Source organism: Mytilus edulis, chromosome 1, assembly GCF_963676685.1.
Source record: "Mytilus edulis chromosome 1, xbMytEdul2.2, whole genome shotgun sequence".
NCBI classification, from domain to species: domain Eukaryota; kingdom Metazoa; phylum Mollusca; class Bivalvia; order Mytilida; family Mytilidae; genus Mytilus; species Mytilus edulis.
This window is the reverse complement of record NC_092344.1, coordinates 77856738-77878708: the sequence shown is the minus strand read 5'-3', so window position 1 is coordinate 77878708 and position 21971 is coordinate 77856738. Positions and strand designations below refer to the sequence as shown.

The 21971-nt window shown below is 30.8% G+C and overlaps 1 protein-coding gene across 2 annotated transcripts; it reads right to left on the bottom strand.

Moving 5' to 3' along the window:
* Positions 1-3187: 3187 nt before the first annotated feature.
* Positions 3188-21914, bottom strand: LOC139490923 (transmembrane protein 121B-like). Of its 2 annotated transcripts, XM_071278070.1 has the most exons (3): positions 21845-21909; positions 6462-6534; positions 3188-5731 (listed from the first exon to the last, which is right to left on the bottom strand). In XM_071278070.1, the coding sequence occupies exon 3, from the start codon at positions 5621-5623 to the stop codon at positions 4694-4696; it is 930 nt and encodes a 309-aa protein (XP_071134171.1). In that variant the 5' UTR covers positions 5624-5731; positions 6462-6534; positions 21845-21909; the 3' UTR covers positions 3188-4693. The 2 variants fall into 2 exon arrangements, with proteins under 2 accessions (XP_071134171.1, XP_071134179.1); XM_071278078.1 differs by lacking the exon at positions 6462-6534 and having other exon boundaries at positions 21845-21914.
* Between the last annotated feature and the right edge of the window lie 57 nt (positions 21915-21971).

Here is a 21971-nt window from a genome sequence, read left to right as displayed (position 1 = left end):
AATGGAGAAAATTGTATGGTTTTAAATCTACTTAGTGAGACATCAGATGCATGAAAGAACCCAAGTGAACCTTTGTAATATCAAATTTATCATGTTTAATACACTAACATATAAATTGAAAAATTTGATGAACAGTTCAAAATTCAGTTAAAAAGTTTGGTACTTTTCGCATATATTCTTTACCTTCTCAGAGGACTAAGCAGTAAAGAAACATATTATTAAGGTCTATGCAAATTATTAAACATCTTAATTTAGGTGTTAGGGCGATTAATAAAATATTAGAGTCCAAAATGTATTAAAAAAAAAAAATGTCACAAAGTTAATTACAATGAAGCTAAACTAACATGAAAAGGATTAAGGTGGTACCAAACACCTAGCCTAAAATTAATAAGTCTTGTTTAATTTTCATAAAATTTTGACAAAAATATTAACTTTGACCTTTTGACAAAAATATAGATATTTCAAAAAACTTGAACCAAAGACTTTAAAAAAAAATCATTGGATATATAACAGTTTGACAAACACTAATTTAAATCACTGAGCAGCTTAATATTCACTTATTAAACAATAGGATGTGATTAAAATGTTCAGCTGACTTTAACTGAGTTATCTCCCTGTAGTGTTATGTACCACCTTAACTGACCATTAATTCTCAGCACAAAATGGCTATGTTCAATGCAGTTACACAACTATCAATGAAGGACTTATAAATCCTAACTGTAAATTATATAAAAATAAAAAAAATATCTCCCAATGTAAGGTTTTATGTTACTATATATGTATATATGATTAAGTAAATTTGGTTGACAGGTTCCTCTGAGAGAAAGTCACAATTTCCATCCAATAAAAAGAAATTCAATAACCATACAAATAAACAAGTATACTGTTTAAAATATCTTATATAAATAACCATTGTTAAACATCAACATGCCATTTTAGTGAAAGAAATCTGTCATGTTAATTTATTATGGGGTATATAAGTATATTCAAACATCAACATGCTTTAATAAAAACACCACAAGACTTTGTTTTATATTGTTTAAAGTCTTGTTTCAAACATATTCAATGCAAAACTGATCATAAAGTTGTTTGGTCAAGCTATATTTCTCAGGAGTGACAAAGAGCATATTATCCCTGACTTTGGATAGGGTTCTGAAAAATCTTTTCCCTGTTTGTCCTTGAAGAAAATCTGCTGGTCCTCACTACATGCACTATTTACTTAAAATTTAAAGTATTTTTACTGTGGAATCATTATTATCATTTGTTTGATACAACGTTCATGGATTTCATAGGTAAAGACCAACCATAAAATTTAAACAAAGCTGAATTTTCTAAACATATATGTATACAGACTTTGTCATTTCCATTAAATTGATTATCCATGAAAAATTAATGAATCCACAGTATTGCAAAGTACCAAAATGCTGTCAGTTCTTTTAAAAATTTTGATGGTCAAAACATTTGGACCACCACTTTTTGAAAATTCTGTTAGAATAGAATAAAAGTCATTGGGTCCTAGAATTAACTGAACATGTATAAATATCATATTCAAAGACACCATTCACTAGATTGTCAATTATTACATTAAAATATTGAAGTTACATGATTTAAATACTAATGTCAAAATATAAAACTTGCTTACTTAAAATAAATTTTAAAAATATTAACATAAACAATAGGAATGCAAACATTTATATTATTGTGATACATTGTTGTTATTTTAATAACATGTACACAGATAATTTTCTCTCACATGCACAGTATACAGTTTCATTACCAACATTTCATAAGAACATCAGTTGAAATCTATTATTTAACAAACTGCTACAAATATTTCCCCATAAAGAACACATATATATGACAATTATAACCAGGAAGAGAAAACCTTTAAATACAGTAACATGAATAACATTAAAAATGGGGTATACCATATATATATATATATATATCAATGAGACAGCAATTAATGTAATGTCACAAAAAACAACTAGAAACTGATTTACACTCTTCAAGCAATTATCTATACATTATGCCAATCTCTGAATCTCCCTACCTACCTAGGTATGGAATGAATTTATTTATCTATGGAAGAAGCAATTTAATACCAACTTTCAAAACAACAAAGTACATAAAAATATAACCAAAAGACAACCACAGGCAAAATTCCTATATAAACTGGTACATGTACTAAAAAAATCAAGCACTTAATTTATAAATCATAAAATCTGCATAAAATAGTACACTTAATTTGCATGACAGCAAAATATTGAATAGTAAAAAATACATATACATCATACTTTCTTAAATTTACAAAATAATAAAGGCACAAAACATATCATGAAAGTACGAAATACCAGGTGTCTTAAAATGACATATTGTAAACAATCTCAAAATAAAAAAAAAAACATAACAATTATGAACACAATAACTGTTCGCTTGGTTATAAAGACATTTACAAGGTTTATTTGCTTACGTGGTATCAGAATGTCTGTCCATTCTGAAATAGAAGTAACTATTAGGGGCTCTTTTAAAAAAAACATCTTGTAATAAAAATAATTGAAAGTAATCCCAATGTTTTTTACTTACTTTTTTTTTCTCAAAAGATTTTGTGAAATGAGTCACAGTATCTTTCAATAAATTAAATAAAGACTGAATATCTCACAGACACCACAGTAACGATGACAAATAACACAGGTCAAAGTAAGTTTAAACCAATAAAAGGTTTCAAAAGAGAAACTTTTAAAGTGGACCCCAAAAATTTACCCAAAGTATTGATGATTTTCCTGCCCATACAAAATATGGATAAGTTTTAAAACCAAAAAATACAAATTGAACAATTTTTCATCACAAAATGAAACACATTCAGTCAACATATCAAATTTTAAATAAGGCCATTATATTGTTAATCATTCATGAGTAGATTTGCAGATCCACACATTAATATTGAATCTTATAAAGATAGACTATCATCCTCCATTAGCATTATATAGTATTTCACCAGTAAAACAATGAAGCTGTTAACAAAAATGATGATTTGAAGGGCAATAACTCCAAAATCAGGTCAACAGATTTTTCTCCAATTTTTCAGAGTAGAAGCTGAATATTTTTTACAAGTAGTATGCCTTTAATTTTGCATTAATTCAATAAGCTGCATTAAATAGATATAGGAAGATGTGGTGTGAGCCTGTTTTTTTGGCTTTTATATTTTTTAAAACAAAACGTTTAAAGTAGGCACAGCATTTAATTTGAAGTAAACACTGAAACTAAGGAAGGAATGTGTTTAACTTTTAAACAGCATTAACATATTTATATCTTGATTTCTATAAAAAAAAAATATTCTAAAAAGAGAATGCCACTGTCATGACTGTTTGCCCTGGATTCAAAAAATTCTATAAACACATACATGTAAGTGACACGCAGTTGACATTCTAATGATGTATGATATGAGTATGTAATACTAATTCCCTTCAATATATTCCTTAAATTTACAGGTTAAATATATACAAAAATAATCAATCAAATATCAATAAAAAAATATATATATATTTGCCTGTTATACAGGAGATTAATTTTCTTCATGCACATGAAAAGTTTATAAATTGATACTAAATAAAAAAACATGTAAAAATCAAGCAACAAAAATAAAACAAATACAGTCATGGCAGTGATGGAATAGAGTAATGAAATGGTTGATTGTTTCGGTACATAAAAAACTTGACTATAAATTTAAAGCTTTGTCTGCAAAAACCCGTTAAATTGTCAATAAAAGACTGGTACTTAAAACTCTGTGTCATCAATAAATTATCTTTTTATAAATGCTTTGGGTATATGGAAAAGGGGTTTACTTATGAAAATGTATCAAAAGGAGAATAAATTTTACTGTAATCTGTTAAAAGTCCAGTTGCAAACATTACATGCATATTTAGGACAATTACATATTAGTGTCATAGATATATCTTGTTTTAAAAATGAGCAATATTCCAATTCAGGTTTTTTTTATGGGCAATTTAGTTAACAAGGTTACATTCTGTTGAAAGAGATGTAACCTTTTTAATATCTTGACTTTGAGGCAACATTAGCTTTGATCTTACTTCTTAATGTTGCAAAAGTATTTGCTTTTTATCATGCTGGGCATTCAATCTTCATTGTACAACTTCTCACAGTGAGAGCAAGCTACATACTGCACAGTGATAATCTAAAAAGGATGTGAGGTTATGGGTACAACTTTAAAATAAAATGTAAATATAGAACAGAACTGAAAAAGGTTCAATAGCAATGAATTATAATTTTTACAGTTATTTGGCTGTATCCCGATATTTGGAAATTAAATTTATTTAAAAAGTGTCATTCCTCATATAAAAAGAAAATCATTAAACAACACAATTTTACATTTATGGCAATTACAGGGACCAACCAAAAACATTTATGGCAATTACAGGGACCAACCAAAAACATTTATGGCAATTACAGGGACCAACCAAAAACATTAATGGCAAATACAGGGACTAGATAAAAAAAAATATTGGTTAAATGCTGAACATTTTTGTACACCACTGAACAATTAATTCAAAGATATCTTGGTACATGAAAAACCCAGATAACTTGGTTACCTGTACACCAACAAGCACATGCAACCATTTAAACCAAATAACTTGAATTCATTGAACATAAATAAATCAATGTACATAAATTTTTACAATTCCTCTATCATTTCTGCCATCTTTATCTCTTCTCCAGCGTCTATTTCATCCCCTGACTGGGAGCGATTGTACTTTCTGACCTCATTTTCATACAGCTGATAAAAATTGACAATAATAACCAATAAGTTTTTTACAATAAAAATAGATATGTCTTTCTGAACAACATGCCATATCAACAACCTCATGATCAGTAACGGTAAATTAACAACGAAAATTAAAAGTAGCTTGTGTAAAATCAAGAGAGATTCGGATGTGTTCTTGTATCCAAAATGAGAGTTGCTCAAGGTCATCAGCGGAAATATTGGTAGTATGAAATTTATACAGGAAATTGAGATGATGGCCATACACATTCCTGATGGTAAATCAAATCTATCTTTTGGATCAAATAAGACGTCTAACATATCTACGGAATCTAAAATGTCAAAAACAACGGTGCCGCTGAACTCCGAGATCCTATGCATTCTCATGGTTCCTGGTTGTGCATCGTGGTGCATCATGAGTAACAGAAGGAATACAGCACATGATAATGAAATGGTTACTTTCAAAGTGTTCGGTCCAAAAAAGTCTGCTTCAACTAAAAATTGGGCAAAGTCACTGAAAATTATAGCAACCCTAGCTACTAAGGCAATGGAGTACACAAACCAGGCAAAATAACCTAGAGGAAGACTTCCTGCTTGTACTGTAGCTGGAGAATTAGTAGACTGGCGAACTATTAATAAATGGCGGTAAGATATAATGAAAGCTACTATGAACACAAATAATATGGCAACATCTGCAGCAATCCATCCATACCAATACACAGTCTTGTGTGAGATCAGGTAATAATCCAAAATGCCTCCTTGTAGCATTATGATAAAGAAACATAACACACGGCTAGGGATCTGGTACATAGACTCACACATCTGGATACAAACATTAGCCATGGCTACTAGTTTTTGAAGGTCAAAGTTTTACAGGAATATTTTATCTAGGAATACTTGATTGCATTAATGTATCAATGGCTCCAATATCTTCTCTTACATATCATTTGTCTACAAGAGAAAAATATATATATCAGGTCTTCAGTATGTGTTAATGATGTACTAATTAAAAAATATGAAATGTCTAAGTATCTTTCAATTTCATTGATGACATATGTCATCTGCCACTTGGGTAATCACACAATGGCATACATTGATGCAACCATTAGATGGTCCATGATTTGTTTCATTATTCAAGATTTTATTGTTATTTAAGAAAAACCTTGAAATCATGCAACAAAGAGAAGATGATTTGCACAATTAAACTTCCTGCAGAGGAGTATAATCAAGTAAAGTGGCTCTCTTCAAGTTTTTTGGTTTCTTTAAAATAACATTGACAACCCATATTTTGGAATGAAAATCAATGCTATATATTTGTTTACGGGCCAGCTGAAGGATGCCTCCGGGTGCGGGTATTTTTCGCTACATTGAAGACCTATTGGTGACCTTCTGCTGTTGTTTTTTTTCTATGGTCGGGTTGTTGTCTCTTTGGCACATTCCCCATTTCCATTCTCAATTTTATTAAATATTTATATCATGTATATAAAAGGTTCACTTAGTGACCTTAACCACATAAAGAAGAAGCTTGGTTGGTTCAAGTTAACAAGAGTATAACAATTTACATGAATTACATAATGTGTATTCATAATACAAACAATGCATGATGCAATGTGTTTACTCAGTTATATGCAGGAAGTATATAACGTAATCCATCAAATTAATTAGGTATATATTTCCTTACCTTTTCTAGAATTTTACCATGAGTACTGGTACATTATAATTTCATCAAGTTCTAGTATATATACATGTAACATCTACAAGTAAACAACCAGAAGATTAATTTGTCTAAATGATTTCCTACTGGCGACAATTTAAACAATGAAATTATTGAACGTTCTTATACAAAGCATGCTTACATTAGCGTTTTCTTCTGTCAATTTAATGTACCAAATGGCTGAATTGACATAAATTTTATAATTTTAATCAGATAAAGAGTGTAATAATCATTTTAAATTGTAAATTGATTGACATTTATGGTAAAAAAAATGATAGTTAATTTGTTCAAAGTTTATCACCAGCTGTTCTATACAAAAACCAGGTGCTCCGCAGGGCACAGCTTTATACGACAGCAGAAGTCGAACCCTGAACAGTTGGGGTAGGTATGAACACAACATTCAAGCTTGATACAGCTCTGAATTTGGATTGCAAACAAATTTTTGACAAAATGTGAGTTACTGACACAAAACAAATGTCAAGCAAGATCTTACAAATCTATTGCACAATATTGTGCAATTAAAGATTTCTTCTTTAACTTTTCAAAAATTTGGAATTTGAAAAATTAGAAGAAAAAAAATTGAAAACAACTACCACCTCCCTTTTTTTGTGATTAGTCCAAAACCTGACATTTCTATATACATAATGTACAAATAAAGTAGGGGAGGTAAATCCGAACATACCCAACATTGTATGTTACATGTAAATGTTTTAGAATAACCTCCCTTACCCTGATTTTAAATTGTCTTAATTGTCCATTGACCAGAAATAACTAGTTTTTCCCTTTTTTGCCCCTAATTCTGAAACATTTTAAGCCATAACCCCCAAAAGTCAATACTTACCATCCCTTCATGGTATGGAAACTTGTGGTTTAATTTCAGAGAGATTCATACACTTAAACATAAGTTATTGTTTGAAAACTACAAAAATGATTATTTTGGGCCCCCTTTTTGGCCCCTAATTCCTAAACAATTGGGACAATAATCCCAAAAATCAATCCCAACCTTCCAATAGTGGTCTTGTAAAAATTTATAGAGATCCATGCACTTAAACGCAAGTTATTGTCTGTAAACTAGAAAAATGTGTCTTTTTGGCCCTTTTTTGGCCCCTTATTCCTACATATTCTTGAAAATTAACCCCAAACTAAATCCCAGCATTCCCTGTTTTATATGGAAACTTGTGGTACAATGTCAGAGTGATCCATACAGTTACACACAAGTCATTATCTTGAAACTAGAAAAATGCTTGTTTTGGCCCTTAATTCCTTTTTTGCCCAACAACCCCTTAAAATAAATCCCAATCTTCTACTTACATGACTTATGGTATCAATCATTGTGGTACAATTTCTGAACAATTAAAATACTTATACACAACTTTTTGCCCTGAAACTAACTGTACTCATATGGTCGAGAATAGAATTTGTGACAAATTCTTTTCTTTTTTTTTTAATCTTGTATTGCTGCATGCATGGTTATTAAGTTTATTTAGTTTCTTTCTATCTTCTTTAGCTTTTGCTCAAAATACAAAAGAGGGAAAAATTAAATCCTCATTCAAGGACCATCACTTCTATAACTTGTATAAAGAGTGACAGTCTAGCAATTATATTTGAAAATTTGAGTTGTTAGAAGATATAGACTTGCTTATCATTTTTTGTTATAAGGCAATAAAATGCTTTGGTAAGTGCAGCCTGATACGACTGCAGAGGTTGAACCTTGAACATTTGGGTCAACTTTGGACACGATATTCAAGCTTGATATATTAACTGTCAGAATTTGAATTGTGATTAAACTTTTGACGTTATATAGGTTTCTGACACAAAATTAATGTGGCCAAAGATCTTAAAAATGTATTGTGCAATACAATGCAATTGAAGATTTCTTCTTGAAACTTTTCAAAAATTTTGAAGAAAAAAAAATATGCCCCCCCCCAAAAAAAAATGGGGAATAAAATCACCCCCCTTTGGAGTAATTACCGCAAACTCAATCCCAGTCTTCCCTTTGTGGTATGGAACCTTGCATGTAGTACAATTCCAGAGAGATCCATACACTTAAACACAAGTTATTATCCGGAAACTAAAAAAATGCTTGTTTTTGGCCCCTTATTCCTAAGCTGTTGGTACAATAACCCCCAAAATCAATCTCAATCTTCCTTTTGAGGCATTGAACCTTCTTGTTAAAATTTTATAGAGATCCACTCACATTAACCTAAGTAATTGTCCGGAAACCAAATGTGTTTTGGGACCACAATGATGCAGGCAACCAAGTAGAAGACAACATCATAGGGCATTATACGAAGTTACGAACCCCCAAAAATGTTTGCGGTCACATAAAAACACTAAAAAATAAATAGAAAGTATTGAAGACAAGTTCATGAACTGTGTGAAATGTTGTATTACAGGATTTGTATTGACAGATGCTGCATATTGTACATGACTAATGCTTTATTTGAAATCTAAATGACCTGACTCTGAAACAACAAACACCATTTAATTGAACAAAATACCATAATTTTTTCTGTTTTATCACAATCGACATCTACTGTACATACAAAATGTAGACTCTTGGTAGAAGTGCATGTATTAGGAGTTGCTTATGTGTCATGTCAGTGAATGTTAAATAAGTTTACATTGATACAAACATACTGCAGAAGAAAATGTATGGAGCTCTTGTTTAACAAAAAACTAATATTATACAACTCGCTATATTTTCAATAAATGTACAATCATGTTTGAAAAGCCTCTGTTTTTAAAAAAATAACTTGAATTAAATCTAGTTGATCAAGTATGTAATACAAATTTCTCTAATTTTTGGAATATTTTCACATTTCTTGATCGGTGTACGAAAAATATTTCTCCTCACTAGTGAAATATCTGTTCTCGGCAAAGGATTGGCTGAAATTAAATTGTGTGTACATTTTTGGGGGTTTCTTCTGAATTTTTCTAATGTGATGTCAAGAAAAAAGGCGACCATGCCTGAAGACTTCACATAACCAAAGTGCCTGTAAGCACTGAGGGTAAATTAAAGAATAAAAGATTACTTCAAGTTATCAGTGGGAATAAAAATAAAATATTGCACTGGTTCACAGTAGTTGATTTAACAGCAATTCTAGGAAGGAAGATAACTCCAATTTTTAAGATAACTTATAAAATGACATCATTCATATTTTTAGAACAGATATTAGATTCCTGCACCTTGCAAAAGTTATGTAATTTTCTTGACAAGTGTAATATCCTCGAGGTAATATCATTTTGTGCATTGAATATATATATCTGAGCATATATTACATCTATAAATTTCTGGAAATGTTCATGGATAGGATGTATAGAATGTTATATATGCTCAATTCACTATATGTTGTGTATAAAAAAAGTAGTAATAAGCCTTGAAAGATTAAGATATCAAGTCAGACCCATAAGGTTTTGATTGTATTTCATGCAATCTTAAATACCTAAATAGTACACATCTTCATGGTCTTTCTTCAAATCTTTGAAAAGGAAGCTAGGATAAAACTCATTGGAGAAACAGATTCAACCACTAAAACTCATGTATTACGATATTTCTCCACTCTCGACATTTAAATTTTAATTAAATCTAAAAAGCTTGGCAAGTCTGTCGCTTTATATATTAAAATTTAACTGTATCGAGTGAAAATATTGTAACACACTTGTTGCAGTGGTGGAATCTGCATTTCTCTAATTCTTTGACAATTTAACCCTTTCTGGACCAATTGTATTTAAAACCAGATGCTCTACAGGGCACAGCTTTATACAACTGCAGAGGTCGAACCCTGAACGTTGGGCCTAGTATGGACACAACATTCAAGCTGGATACAGCTCTGAATTTGGATTGTGATCAAATAGTTGACACAGCATAGGTTGAATGTGGTCTAATGAACTTAATTTTTTTTTTGTTGCTTTTGAGCAATTCACTACATATGCACTATGCTGTTGAATATTAATCCTCTGAAAAAAAATATTTAAAGAAATTTTCTTTTAATTTCTGAAATCCGAAATGAGAAAAATTGAACCCCCCTCTTCCCCCCCCCCCTTTTCCCTTATTCCAAAAATGATATCAATTCAAATTTCAAACAGAGTTTGCAACTATAACTACTCATTTAAATACATCATAAAATATTAAAATATAAAATGTTATACAGTCATGGTTGAAATTAATATTAATTAATAGTAACTTCTAAAAAAATAAATGGGGAATGTGTCCAAAGGGACACATATGATGCCCCTGCTAGCACATAACATTATTAAGGGACATAACTCAAGAACTGTAAAAGTGGAGCCGCCAAAAATTTAACTTAAACTGATTTTAGAGGTAATAAGCATAATTCACACATTTCATTAAATTTAGTTGAACAAACTTAAGTTCAGAGAAAAGAAACTAAAAACAATTTTTCAATTCGTAAAGGGGCATAACCCTAGAATGGTAATCAAAGTGCTTGTAATCACTGAATGGTAAAGACTGCTTTAATTTATCAGTTGGTAGCTATATATAGTAAAATGAATATTGCATTGTATATTGTATAGCATTGATTTAAGTTGATTCAGGATGCAATCAACAGTTTTTTTCTATGACGTCATATTTTGAGGGACCATGTATAAGTGACCCTTAGTGGTGGACTGATTAATAAAGATACCTGTATAAAACTAGATATCACTGGAATCAGAATGTTCTCTAGTTTATAATGGAATAAAAAAAAAGTGTACTTTTAATAGTATAAAAAAGTTTTATCCAGAGAAACTGGGAAAAACATTGCCTAATTTAAGCTTAAAAAACCTGAAATCAGGTCATGTGCACACCCCTGAAGACATGATACCTGCACATTTTTCATAATCAAAGTTGTATGAATTTCATAGATTTTTACCTGGTCTTTCAAAAAATTCATGCTTCAGGCTACGTTCGCCTGCTCCGAAAAGAGCTACAGTGGCTGCAAATAAGTTTTGAATTTTCACTGCCAAAAAAACAGACTGTTTACAGTGTTGTCTCCCCTCAAAACATGAATATTTAATCTAATTTTTTAAATTATTTTAATCATTCAACCTGTTTTAATTGAAGTTAATTAACATATCTTTACAACCAAATACAAAAAACATGATACTTTTTCACCAATTATGTTGATAAAAAGGGACTTCCCTCCATGTCTATTTTTAGTTGGGGAATAACCCCTAGTTTTTTATACGAAACTGTTTATAGCACCCTCAACTACTACTCTGGACAAAGAAAGATAACTCCAATTTTCAAAGAATTTCATAGAGCATTGGTTTTAGGTGATTCAACAACCATTCTGGACAAAGAAAGATAACTCCAATTTATTATCTTGAAACTACAAAAATGCTTGTTTTTGGCCCCTTATTCCTAGATTGTTTGCCAAAAATATCCCAACTGTGGTACAATTTCAGAACAATTGAAATACTTATACACAACTTTTTGTACAGACACTAGATAAATGCTTGTTTTGGGCCCCTTTGGGCCCCTAATTCCTAAACCTTAAGGACCATAACCCCCAAAATCAATCCCAAGCTTCCTTTTGTAGTTATAAACATTGTGTTAAAATTTTATTGATTTATATTTACTTATACTAAAGTTATTATCCGGAAACCATCCATCTTCGGACGACGCTGACGACGACGACGACGTGATACCAATATACGACCACATTTTTGGCGGTCGTATTAAAATTAATCAATGTGGGGTTCTGTATGATCTCAGTAGACAATTAGCAACTTTTAGGAAGGGATTTTCGTTGATCAAAAATGAAAATTTATTGGACAATCATTAGAGAACCAGATCTATTCTTACACAGTTTAACATGAGTTATCAGATTTATCCAATTGTGACAGTTATCAATTATTATTGAATCAATCTGATTATCCCCTAGTATCAATGAAGGAATCTATAAATATGTATATCAAATAGTATTTAAAGCATTTTTTATATAATATATATATATAAATATATATTTTTTCAATTTTAAAAGATCTAGCCTCTTAATTAACCTGAAAGCTTTGTTTTTTACATGAATAAATTAGTTGTACAGAGGTGATGTATACCTGACATTTAACACTGTGATATCAACTGTCCAAATAAACCAATAAAGTACAAACAAAAGATATTCTTTTATGCTAGATGTTCATGCATATTGTATATAAAACAAGAGGCTCTCAAGAGCCTGAATCGCTCACCTGGTAAACAATGCCTTATTGAACATATTGAACCATGCCAGGCAAACATGTCTGAAAATTTCAGGGCTGATAGATCTTGACCTAATGAACATTTTTACCCCATGTCAGATTTGCTCTAAATGCTTTCGTTTTTGAGATATAAGCCAAAAACTGCATTTGACCCCTATGTTCTATTTAAAGTAAGGGCGGCCATGTTTTTTGACGGATCAAAAATCGAAGCACACACTTTGTGCAGGATAATCTAAGGAACTATCATGCTAAGTTTCATCCAAATCCATTCAGTAGTTTCAGAGGAGAAGATTTTTTAAAGTTAGCAAATATGATGAACAAATTGTGAAAAATTGTCATTAAAGGACATTTACCCCTTAAGGGGTCAATTGACAATTTTGGTCATATTAACCTATTTGTAGATCTTACTTTGCTGATCATTTTTGCTGTTTACAGTTTATCTTTATCTATAATGATATTCAAGATAATGACCAAAAACTGCAAAATTTCCTTAAAATTACCAATTAAGTGGCAGCAACCCAACAATGGTTTGTTTGATTCATCTGAAAATTTCTGGGCTGATAGATCTTGACCTAATGAACATTTTTACCCCATGTCAGATTTGCTCTAAATGCTTCCGTTTTTGAGATATAAGCCAAAAACTGCATTTGACCCCTATGTTCTATTTTAAGTAACGGCGGCCATGTTTTTTGACGGATCAAAAATCGAAGCACACACTTTGTGCAGGATAATCTAAGGAACAATCATTTTAAGTTTCATTCAAATCCATTCAGTAGTTTCAGAGGAGAAGATGTTTGAAAAATTGTTAACGACGACAGACGAGGACGACGTCGACGACGACGGACGCCAAGTGATGAGAAAAGCTCACATGGCCTTTTAGGCCAGGTGGTCCAAGGACACAGTTATCGTCCTTTGGTTTTCGTTGTCTACGAATATAGTCCCTAGTGTAAACAGTGTATAACTTGCATGTCTTATTTGATACACTTTCCCAATTTATTTCTTGATATTAAATGCATGAAATATCAAGTAGGGGGATGTAATTACATGTAAAAAAAAATTGGGTGCTGAATCTTTATGTTAAGAAGTAAATTGGTCCAGTTCTAAAAGGTCAAATTTTAGCACGTCTGAAGCTGTCAAACTGAATTTTACACCCCCTTAACACAGAATTGTCAATATTTTGAGTTAGAGCTGGTAGAAGTTTCTATAATTTTGATATTATTTGTCTCACTGGTAGTACACTACACTGTAAATATCTTTTTGAGAAAGAGCAGGTGCGATTTTTTTAATTTGAATTTATTGTCTAAAAGAAATGCACTACGAAATAACTGTGTTCTCGGGCCTAAGAGATGGATTCCTGAAATCTAGATTCTGTACTTTGGCAACTTTCCTGAATGATTTGCTGGTTTCAGTTTGTCAAACTCAATCAAAGTAAAGGATTTACATCTTTGGTTTACAGAAATTCTGTTAAAATGTGCCATTTTGGCATTCTACGGCTATAATAAGCATTTTAAAGCAGTTTACATTTTATGGCTAAGAGGCATGCTGACTTTCTATCTGACAGCTTTTTTGTTCCTGATATTTGTGTTTCTATGATTAAATCAAATTTAATTAACCATTTGTGAACTCTGGATATAGAGAAAAGTAGATTATCACAGAAAAAAAGTGCAGATATTTGTATTCACGGCCATGGTTAAACGGCCTAATAGATGTATGTAAAATGTGAAGAGCTTTGTACATCAAATCTGTAGTCCATCACAAATATTTCACTAAATCTATAAAAAAAGCACTTTATTATACTCAGTACACCTTACTCCTTTCATAGGCTACCATTTTTTTTCTCTGTATGATAGTAAGTGGTCCAACTTTATGCCTATTAAGGCTAAAACTAAATGCAAGTTTTCCATTGAAAAGTGAAAAAACTGGCCATCAGACCATATTGTTTCTAAAAAAATTAAATGCAAGAGTCCTTTTGCAATTAGACTTCTTGTATCATAACGCCTTAGCATAGAAATGAGCAAAAAGTTACACATTTTCATTTCTAATAGCTTCTGTGTGCATTTTTATATGTCAATATGGGCTACCGCCTAAATCGACTCTAAATAATTCTCAGTACTACATGGCCCAAGACCATTTTATACTCATGTGGTATGCTTTTTGACACTTTTCTATACATTTAAAGTACATTTTATATATATGAAAGAATAAATTAGGCATAAAAAACTTCAAAATCTTCAAATTGGCTGAGAAAAATGCATATTTATATAAGGCGTCCCTAAATTGGAAAATCTCTATTTTCAGGCATAGGCTTATATAAATTTAACTTTGGAATAATTACAATACATCTGATAAATAAAAGAGTGTTCAGATGCTTTTAATACTTAATATTTGATATTCAAGAGCATTTAAAAAGCAAATTTTTGCAAAATTTAAAATTTTAAGGCCAAAATCTTGACAGTTGAAGATATTTGTTTTACAAAAATAAACATTCAAATGTCTATATTAAAATGACCCTAGTGTCTCTAATATATGTCATATGGCCATGAAACTTGGCAACCTATCTCACAATTGCCTAAGCTTAGGTTATGCAAAGTTTTATAAAGATTGGTCAAGTCTTTCTGTCCTATTAGATGGATTCCTGAAATCTAGATTCTGTACTTTGGCAACTTTCCTGAATGATTTGCTGGTTTCAGTTTGTCAAACTCAATCAAAGTAAAGGATTTACATCTTTGGTTTACAGAAATTCTGTTAAAATGTGCCATTTTGGCATTCTACGGCTATAATAAGCATTTTAAAGCAGTTTACATTTTATGGCTAAGAGGCATGCTGACTTTCTATCTGACAGCTTTTTTGTTCCTGATATTTGTGTTTCTATGATTAAATCAAATTTAATTAACCATTTGTGAACTCTGGATATAGAGAAAAGTAGATTATCACAGAAAAAAAGTGCAGATATTTGTATTCACGGCCATGGTTAAACGGCCTAATAGATGTATGTAAAATGTGAAGAGCTTTGTACATCAAATCTGTAGTCCATCACAAATATTTCACTAAATCTATAAAAAAGCACTTTATTATACTCAGTACACCTTACTCCTTTCATAGGCTACCATTTTTTTTCTCTGTATGATAGTAAGTGGTCCAACTTTATGCCTATTAAGGCTAAAACTAAATGCAAGTTTTCCATTGAAAAGTGAAAAAACTGGCCATCAGACCATATTGTTTCTAAAAAAATTAAATGCAAGAGTCCTTTTGCAATTAGACTTCTTGTATCATAACGCCTTAGCATAGAAATGAGCAAAAAGTTACACATTTTCATTTCTAATAGCTTCTGTGTGCATTTTTATATGTCAATATGGGCTACCGCCTAAATCGACTCTAAATAATTCTCAGTACTACATGGCCCAAGACCATTTTATACTCATGTGGTATGCTTTTTGACACTTTTCTATACATTTAAAGTACATTTTATATATATGAAAGAATAAATTAGGCATAAAAAACTTCAAAATCTTCAAATTGGCTGAGAAAAATGCACATTTATATAAGGCGTCCCTAAATTGGAAAATCTCTATTTTCAGGCATAGGCTTATATAAATTTAACTTTGGAATAATTACAATACATCTGATAAATAAAAGAGTGTTCAGATGCTTTTAATACTTAATATTTGATATTCAAGAGCATTTAAAAAGCAAATTTTTGCAAAATTTAAAATTTTAAGGCCAAAATCTTGACAGTTGAAGATATTTGTTTTACAAAAATAAACATTCAAATGTCTATATTAAAATGACCCTAGTGTCTCTAATATATGTCATATGGCCATGAAACTTGGCAACCTATCTCACAATTGCCTAAGCTTAGGTTATGCAAAGTTTTATAAAGATTGGTCAAGTCTTTCTGTCCTATTAGATGGATTCCTGAAATCTAGATTCTGTACTTTGGCAACTTTCCTGAATGATTTGCTGGTTTCAGTTTGTCAAACTCAATCAAAGTAAAGGATTTACATCTTTGGTTTACAGAAATTCTGTTAAAATGTGCCATTTTGGCATTCTACGGCTATAATAAGCATTTTAAAGCAGTTTACATTTTATGGCTAAGAGGCATGCTGACTTTCTATCTGACAGCTTTTTTGTTCCTGATATTTGTGTTTCTATGATTAAATCAAATTTAATTAACCATTTGTGAACTCTGGATATAGAGAAAAGTAGATTATCACAGAAAAAAAGTGCAGATATTTGTATTCACGGCCATGGTTAAACGGCCTAATAGATGTATGTAAAATGTGAAGAGCTTTGTACATCAAATCTGTAGTCCATCACAAATATTTCACTAAATCTGTAAAAAAAGCACTTTATTATACTCAGTACACCTTACTCCTTTCATAGGCTACCATTTTTTTTCTCTGTATGATAGTAAGTGGTCCAACTTTATGCCTATTAAGGCTAAAACTAAATGCAAGTTTTCCATTGAAAAGTGAAAAAACTGGCCATCAGACCATATTGTTTCTAAAAAAATTAAATGCAAGAGTCCTTTTGCAATTAGACTTCTTGTATCATAACGCCTTAGCATAGAAATGAGCAAAAAGTTACACATTTTCATTTCTAATAGCTTCTGTGTGCATTTTTATATGTCAATATGGGCTACCGCCTAAATCGACTCTAAATAATTCTCAGTACTACATGGCCCAAGACCATTTTATACTCATGTGGTATGCTTTTTGACACTTTTCTATACATTTAAAGTACATTTTATATATATGAAAGAATAAATTAGGCATAAAAAACTTCAAAATCTTCAAATTGGCTGAGAAAAATGCATATTTATATAAGGCGTCCCTAAATTGGAAAATCTCTATTTTCAGGCATAGGCTTATATAAATTTAACTTTGGAATAATTACAATACATCTGATAAATAAAAGAGTGTTCAGATGCTTTTAATACTTAATATTTGATATTCAAGAGCATTTAAAAAGCAAATTTTTGCAAAATTTAAAATTTTAAGGCCAAAATCTTGACAGTTGAAGATATTTGTTTTACAAAAATAAACATTCAAATGTCTATATTAAAATGACCCTAGTGTCTCTAATATATGTCATATGGCCATGAAACTTGGCAACCTATCTCACAATTGCCTAAGCTTAGGTTATGCAAAGTTTTATAAAGATTGGTCAAGTCTTTCTGTCCTATTAGATGGATTCCTGAAATCTAGATTCTGTACTTTGGCAACTTTCCTGAATGATTTGCTGGTTTCAGTTTGTCAAACTCAATCAAAGTAAAGGATTTACATCTTTGGTTTACAGAAATTCTGTTAAAATGTGCCATTTTGGCATTCTACGGCTATAATAAGCATTTTAAAGCAGTTTACATTTTATGGCTAAGAGGCATGCTGACTTTCTATCTGACAGCTTTTTTGTTCCTGATATTTGTGTTTCTATGATTAAATCAAATTTAATTAACCATTTGTGAACTCTGGATATAGAGAAAAGTAGATTATCACAGAAAAAAAGTGCAGATATTTGTATTCACGGCCATGGTTAAACGGCCTAATAGATGTATGTAAAATGTGAAGAGCTTTGTACATCAAATCTGTAGTCCATCACAAATATTTCACTAAATCTGTAAAAAAAGCACTTTATTATACTCAGTACACCTTACTCCTTTCATAGGCTACCATTTTTTTTCTCTGTATGATAGTAAGTGGTCCAACTTTATGCCTATTAAGGCTAAAACTAAATGCAAGTTTTCCATTGAAAAGTGAAAAAACTGGCCATCAGACCATATTGTTTCTAAAAAAATTAAATGCAAGAGTCCTTTTGCAATTAGACTTCTTGTATCATAACGCCTTAGCATAGAAATGAGCAAAAAGTTACACATTTTCATTTCTAATAGCTTCTGTGTGCATTTTTATATGTCAATATGGGCTACCGCCTAAATCGACTCTAAATAATTCTCAGTACTACATGGCCCAAGACCATTTTATACTCATGTGGTATGCTTTTTGACACTTTTCTATACATTTAAAGTACATTTTATATATATGAAAGAATAAATTAGGCATAAAAAACTTCAAAATCTTCAAATTGGCTGAGAAAAATGCACATTTATATAAGGCGTCCCTAAATTGGAAAATCTCTATTTTCAGGCATAGGCTTATATAAATTTAACTTTGGAATAATTACAATACATCTGATAAATAAAAGAGTGTTCAGATGCTTTTAATACTTAATATTTGATATTCAAGAGCATTTAAAAAGCAAATTTTTGCAAAATTTAAAATTTTAAGGCCAAAATCTTGACAGTTGAAGATATTTGTTTTACAAAAATAAACATTCAAATGTCTATATTAAAATGACCCTAGTGTCTCTAATATATGTCATATGGCCATGAAACTTGGCAACCTATCTCACAATTGCCTAAGCTTAGGTTATGCAAAGTTTTATAAAGATTGGTCAAGTCTTTCTGTCCTATTAGATGGATTCCTGAAATCTAGATTCTGTACTTTGGCAACTTTCCTGAATGATTTGCTGGTTTCAGTTTGTCAAACTCAATCAAAGTAAAGGATTTACATCTTTGGTTTACAGAAATTCTGTTAAAATGTGCCATTTTGGCATTCTACGGCTATAATAAGCATTTTAAAGCAGTTTACATTTTATGGCTAAGAGGCATGCTGACTTTCTATCTGACAGCTTTTTTGTTCCTGATATTTGTGTTTCTATGATTAAATCAAATTTAATTAACCATTTGTGAACTCTGGATATAGAGAAAAGTAGATTATCACAGAAAAAAAGTGCAGATATTTGTATTCACGGCCATGGTTAAACGGCCTAATAGATGTATGTAAAATGTGAAGAGCTTTGTACATCAAATCTGTAGTCCATCACAAATATTTCACTAAATCTATAAAAAAAAGCACTTTATTATACTCAGTACACCTTACTCCTTTCATAGGCTACCATTTTTTTTCTCTGTATGATAGTAAGTGGTCCAACTTTATGCCTATTAAGGCTAAAACTAAATGCAAGTTTTCCATTGAAAAGTGAAAAAACTGGCCATCAGACCATATTGTTTCTAAAAAAATTAAATGCAAGAGTCCTTTTGCAATTAGACTTCTTGTATCATAACGCCTTAGCATAGAAATGAGCAAAAAGTTACACATTTTCATTTCTAATAGCTTCTGTGTGCATTTTTATATGTCAATATGGGCTACCGCCTAAATCGACTCTAAATAATTCTCAGTACTACATGGCCCAAGACCATTTTATACTCATGTGGTATGCTTTTTGACACTTTTCTATACATTTAAAGTACATTTTATACATATGAAAGAATAAATTAGGCATAAAAAACTTCAAAATCTTCAAATTGGCTGAGAAAAATGCATATTTATATAAGGCGTCCCTAAATTGGAAAATCTCTATTTTCAGGCATAGGCTTATATAAATTTAACTTTGGAATAATTACAATACATCTGATAAATAAAAGAGTGTTCAGATGCTTTTAATACTTAATATTTGATATTCAAGAGCATTTAAAAAGCAAATTTTTGCAAAATTTAAAATTTTAAGGCCAAAATCTTGACAGTTGAAGATATTTGTTTTACAAAAATAAACATTCAAATGTCTATATTAAAATGACCCTAGTGTCTCTAATATATGTCATATGGCCATGAAACTTGGCAACCTATCTCACAATTGCCTAAGCTTAGGTTATGCAAAGTTTTATAAAGATTGGTCAAGTCTTTCTGTCCTATTAGGTCCAAGGACACAGTTATCGTCCTTTGGTTTTCGTTGTCTACGAATATAGTCCCTAGTGTAAACAGTGTATAACTTGCATGTCTTATTTGATACACTTTCCCAATTTATTTCTTGATATTAAATGCATGAAATATCAAGTAGGGGGATGTAATTACATGTAAAAAAAAATTGGGTGCTGAATCTTTATGTTAAGAAGTAAATTGGTCCAGTTCTAAAAGGTCAAATTTTAGCACGTCTGAAGCTGTCAAACTGAATTTTACACCCCCTTAACACAGAATTGTCAATATTTTGAGTTAGAGCTGGTAGAAGTTTCTATAATTTTGATATTATTTGTCTCACTGGTAGTACACTACACTGTAAAAATCTTTTTGAGAAAGAGCAGGTGCGATTTTTTTAATTTGAATTTATTGTCTAAAAGAAATGCACTACGAAATAACTGTGTTCTCGGGCCAGGTGAGCTAAAAAGAAGATGTGGTATGATTGCCAGTGAGACAACTCTCAACAAGAGACCAAAATGACACAAAAATTAACAACTATATATATATATAGGTCACTGTACGGCCTTCAACAATGAGCAAAGTGATTATTCTGAAATAAATTAGTTTATCATTATTTTAAGAAATTTTCCTTTGATATTGCTGACTGATAATTTCAGCGGAGTCCAGTGATATGAAATTATCGCTAGAAATTAAAGGAGCATGTGGCGTTGCTAAAGAAATTGACATGAACATTGATGAAGTTGACTGCTTCATCATAGGTAAAATAGCGATAGACAGATTATCATTGGTCATCTCAACTCGATTGCTCTTCTCACTTTCACTGTACCAGCTCAAGTGAGAAAATCAATCTCGTTGAGATGATCAACGATAATCTATAAATATCTATCATGTATAACAGTATAAGCGTTAATTATTTTTTGCACATTTTAAGTAATATGTAGCACTTTTGTACTTCATACCTACTGCAGTAAGGTCAATGCTTTAGCACACAAATATAATTACAAAAACAAAGCAAATAAAAATTAAAAGATAGTGATATAAAAATGCTTTACCTTTTCAATGTCTGATATGAAAATCTAAGAGACATAAGTGAAGAGTTGAATATGTGCATATATATTTATGCACATTTCATGAATGGTATTGGACAGTTAACTGGATTCTTTGTCAATTATGCCAGGAAATGTTTTAAGGCTTTAATTAAAATTTCCCTGTTCGGGGATTTCCTTATTTTTTGTAAAACTGGAAGATGAATCAATATGGAACTTCCAGTTTAATTGAATATATTGTATTATTCTAACCAAGGTCATAAAATTGCCCTATTTGTTTTAAATTTACATTATTTTACAATTAAATATCATGACAAGTAGTTTGTCTTTGAATATATATATATACATACACATATATATCTCTGCAGTATCATGTTTACACATTTCATAAAAACAATATTCGGTCTTCAGTTAGCTCATATATTGGTTACGCGGAATATTAGTTTCGAATATTTACAAATAGTAATTTACTTAATGCT

Coding starts and splice junctions, on each gene's coding strand:
- LOC139490923 (XM_071278078.1), bottom strand. CDS start 5,623: ATGGCTAATGTTTGTATCCAGATGTGTGAGTCTATGTACCAGATCCCT.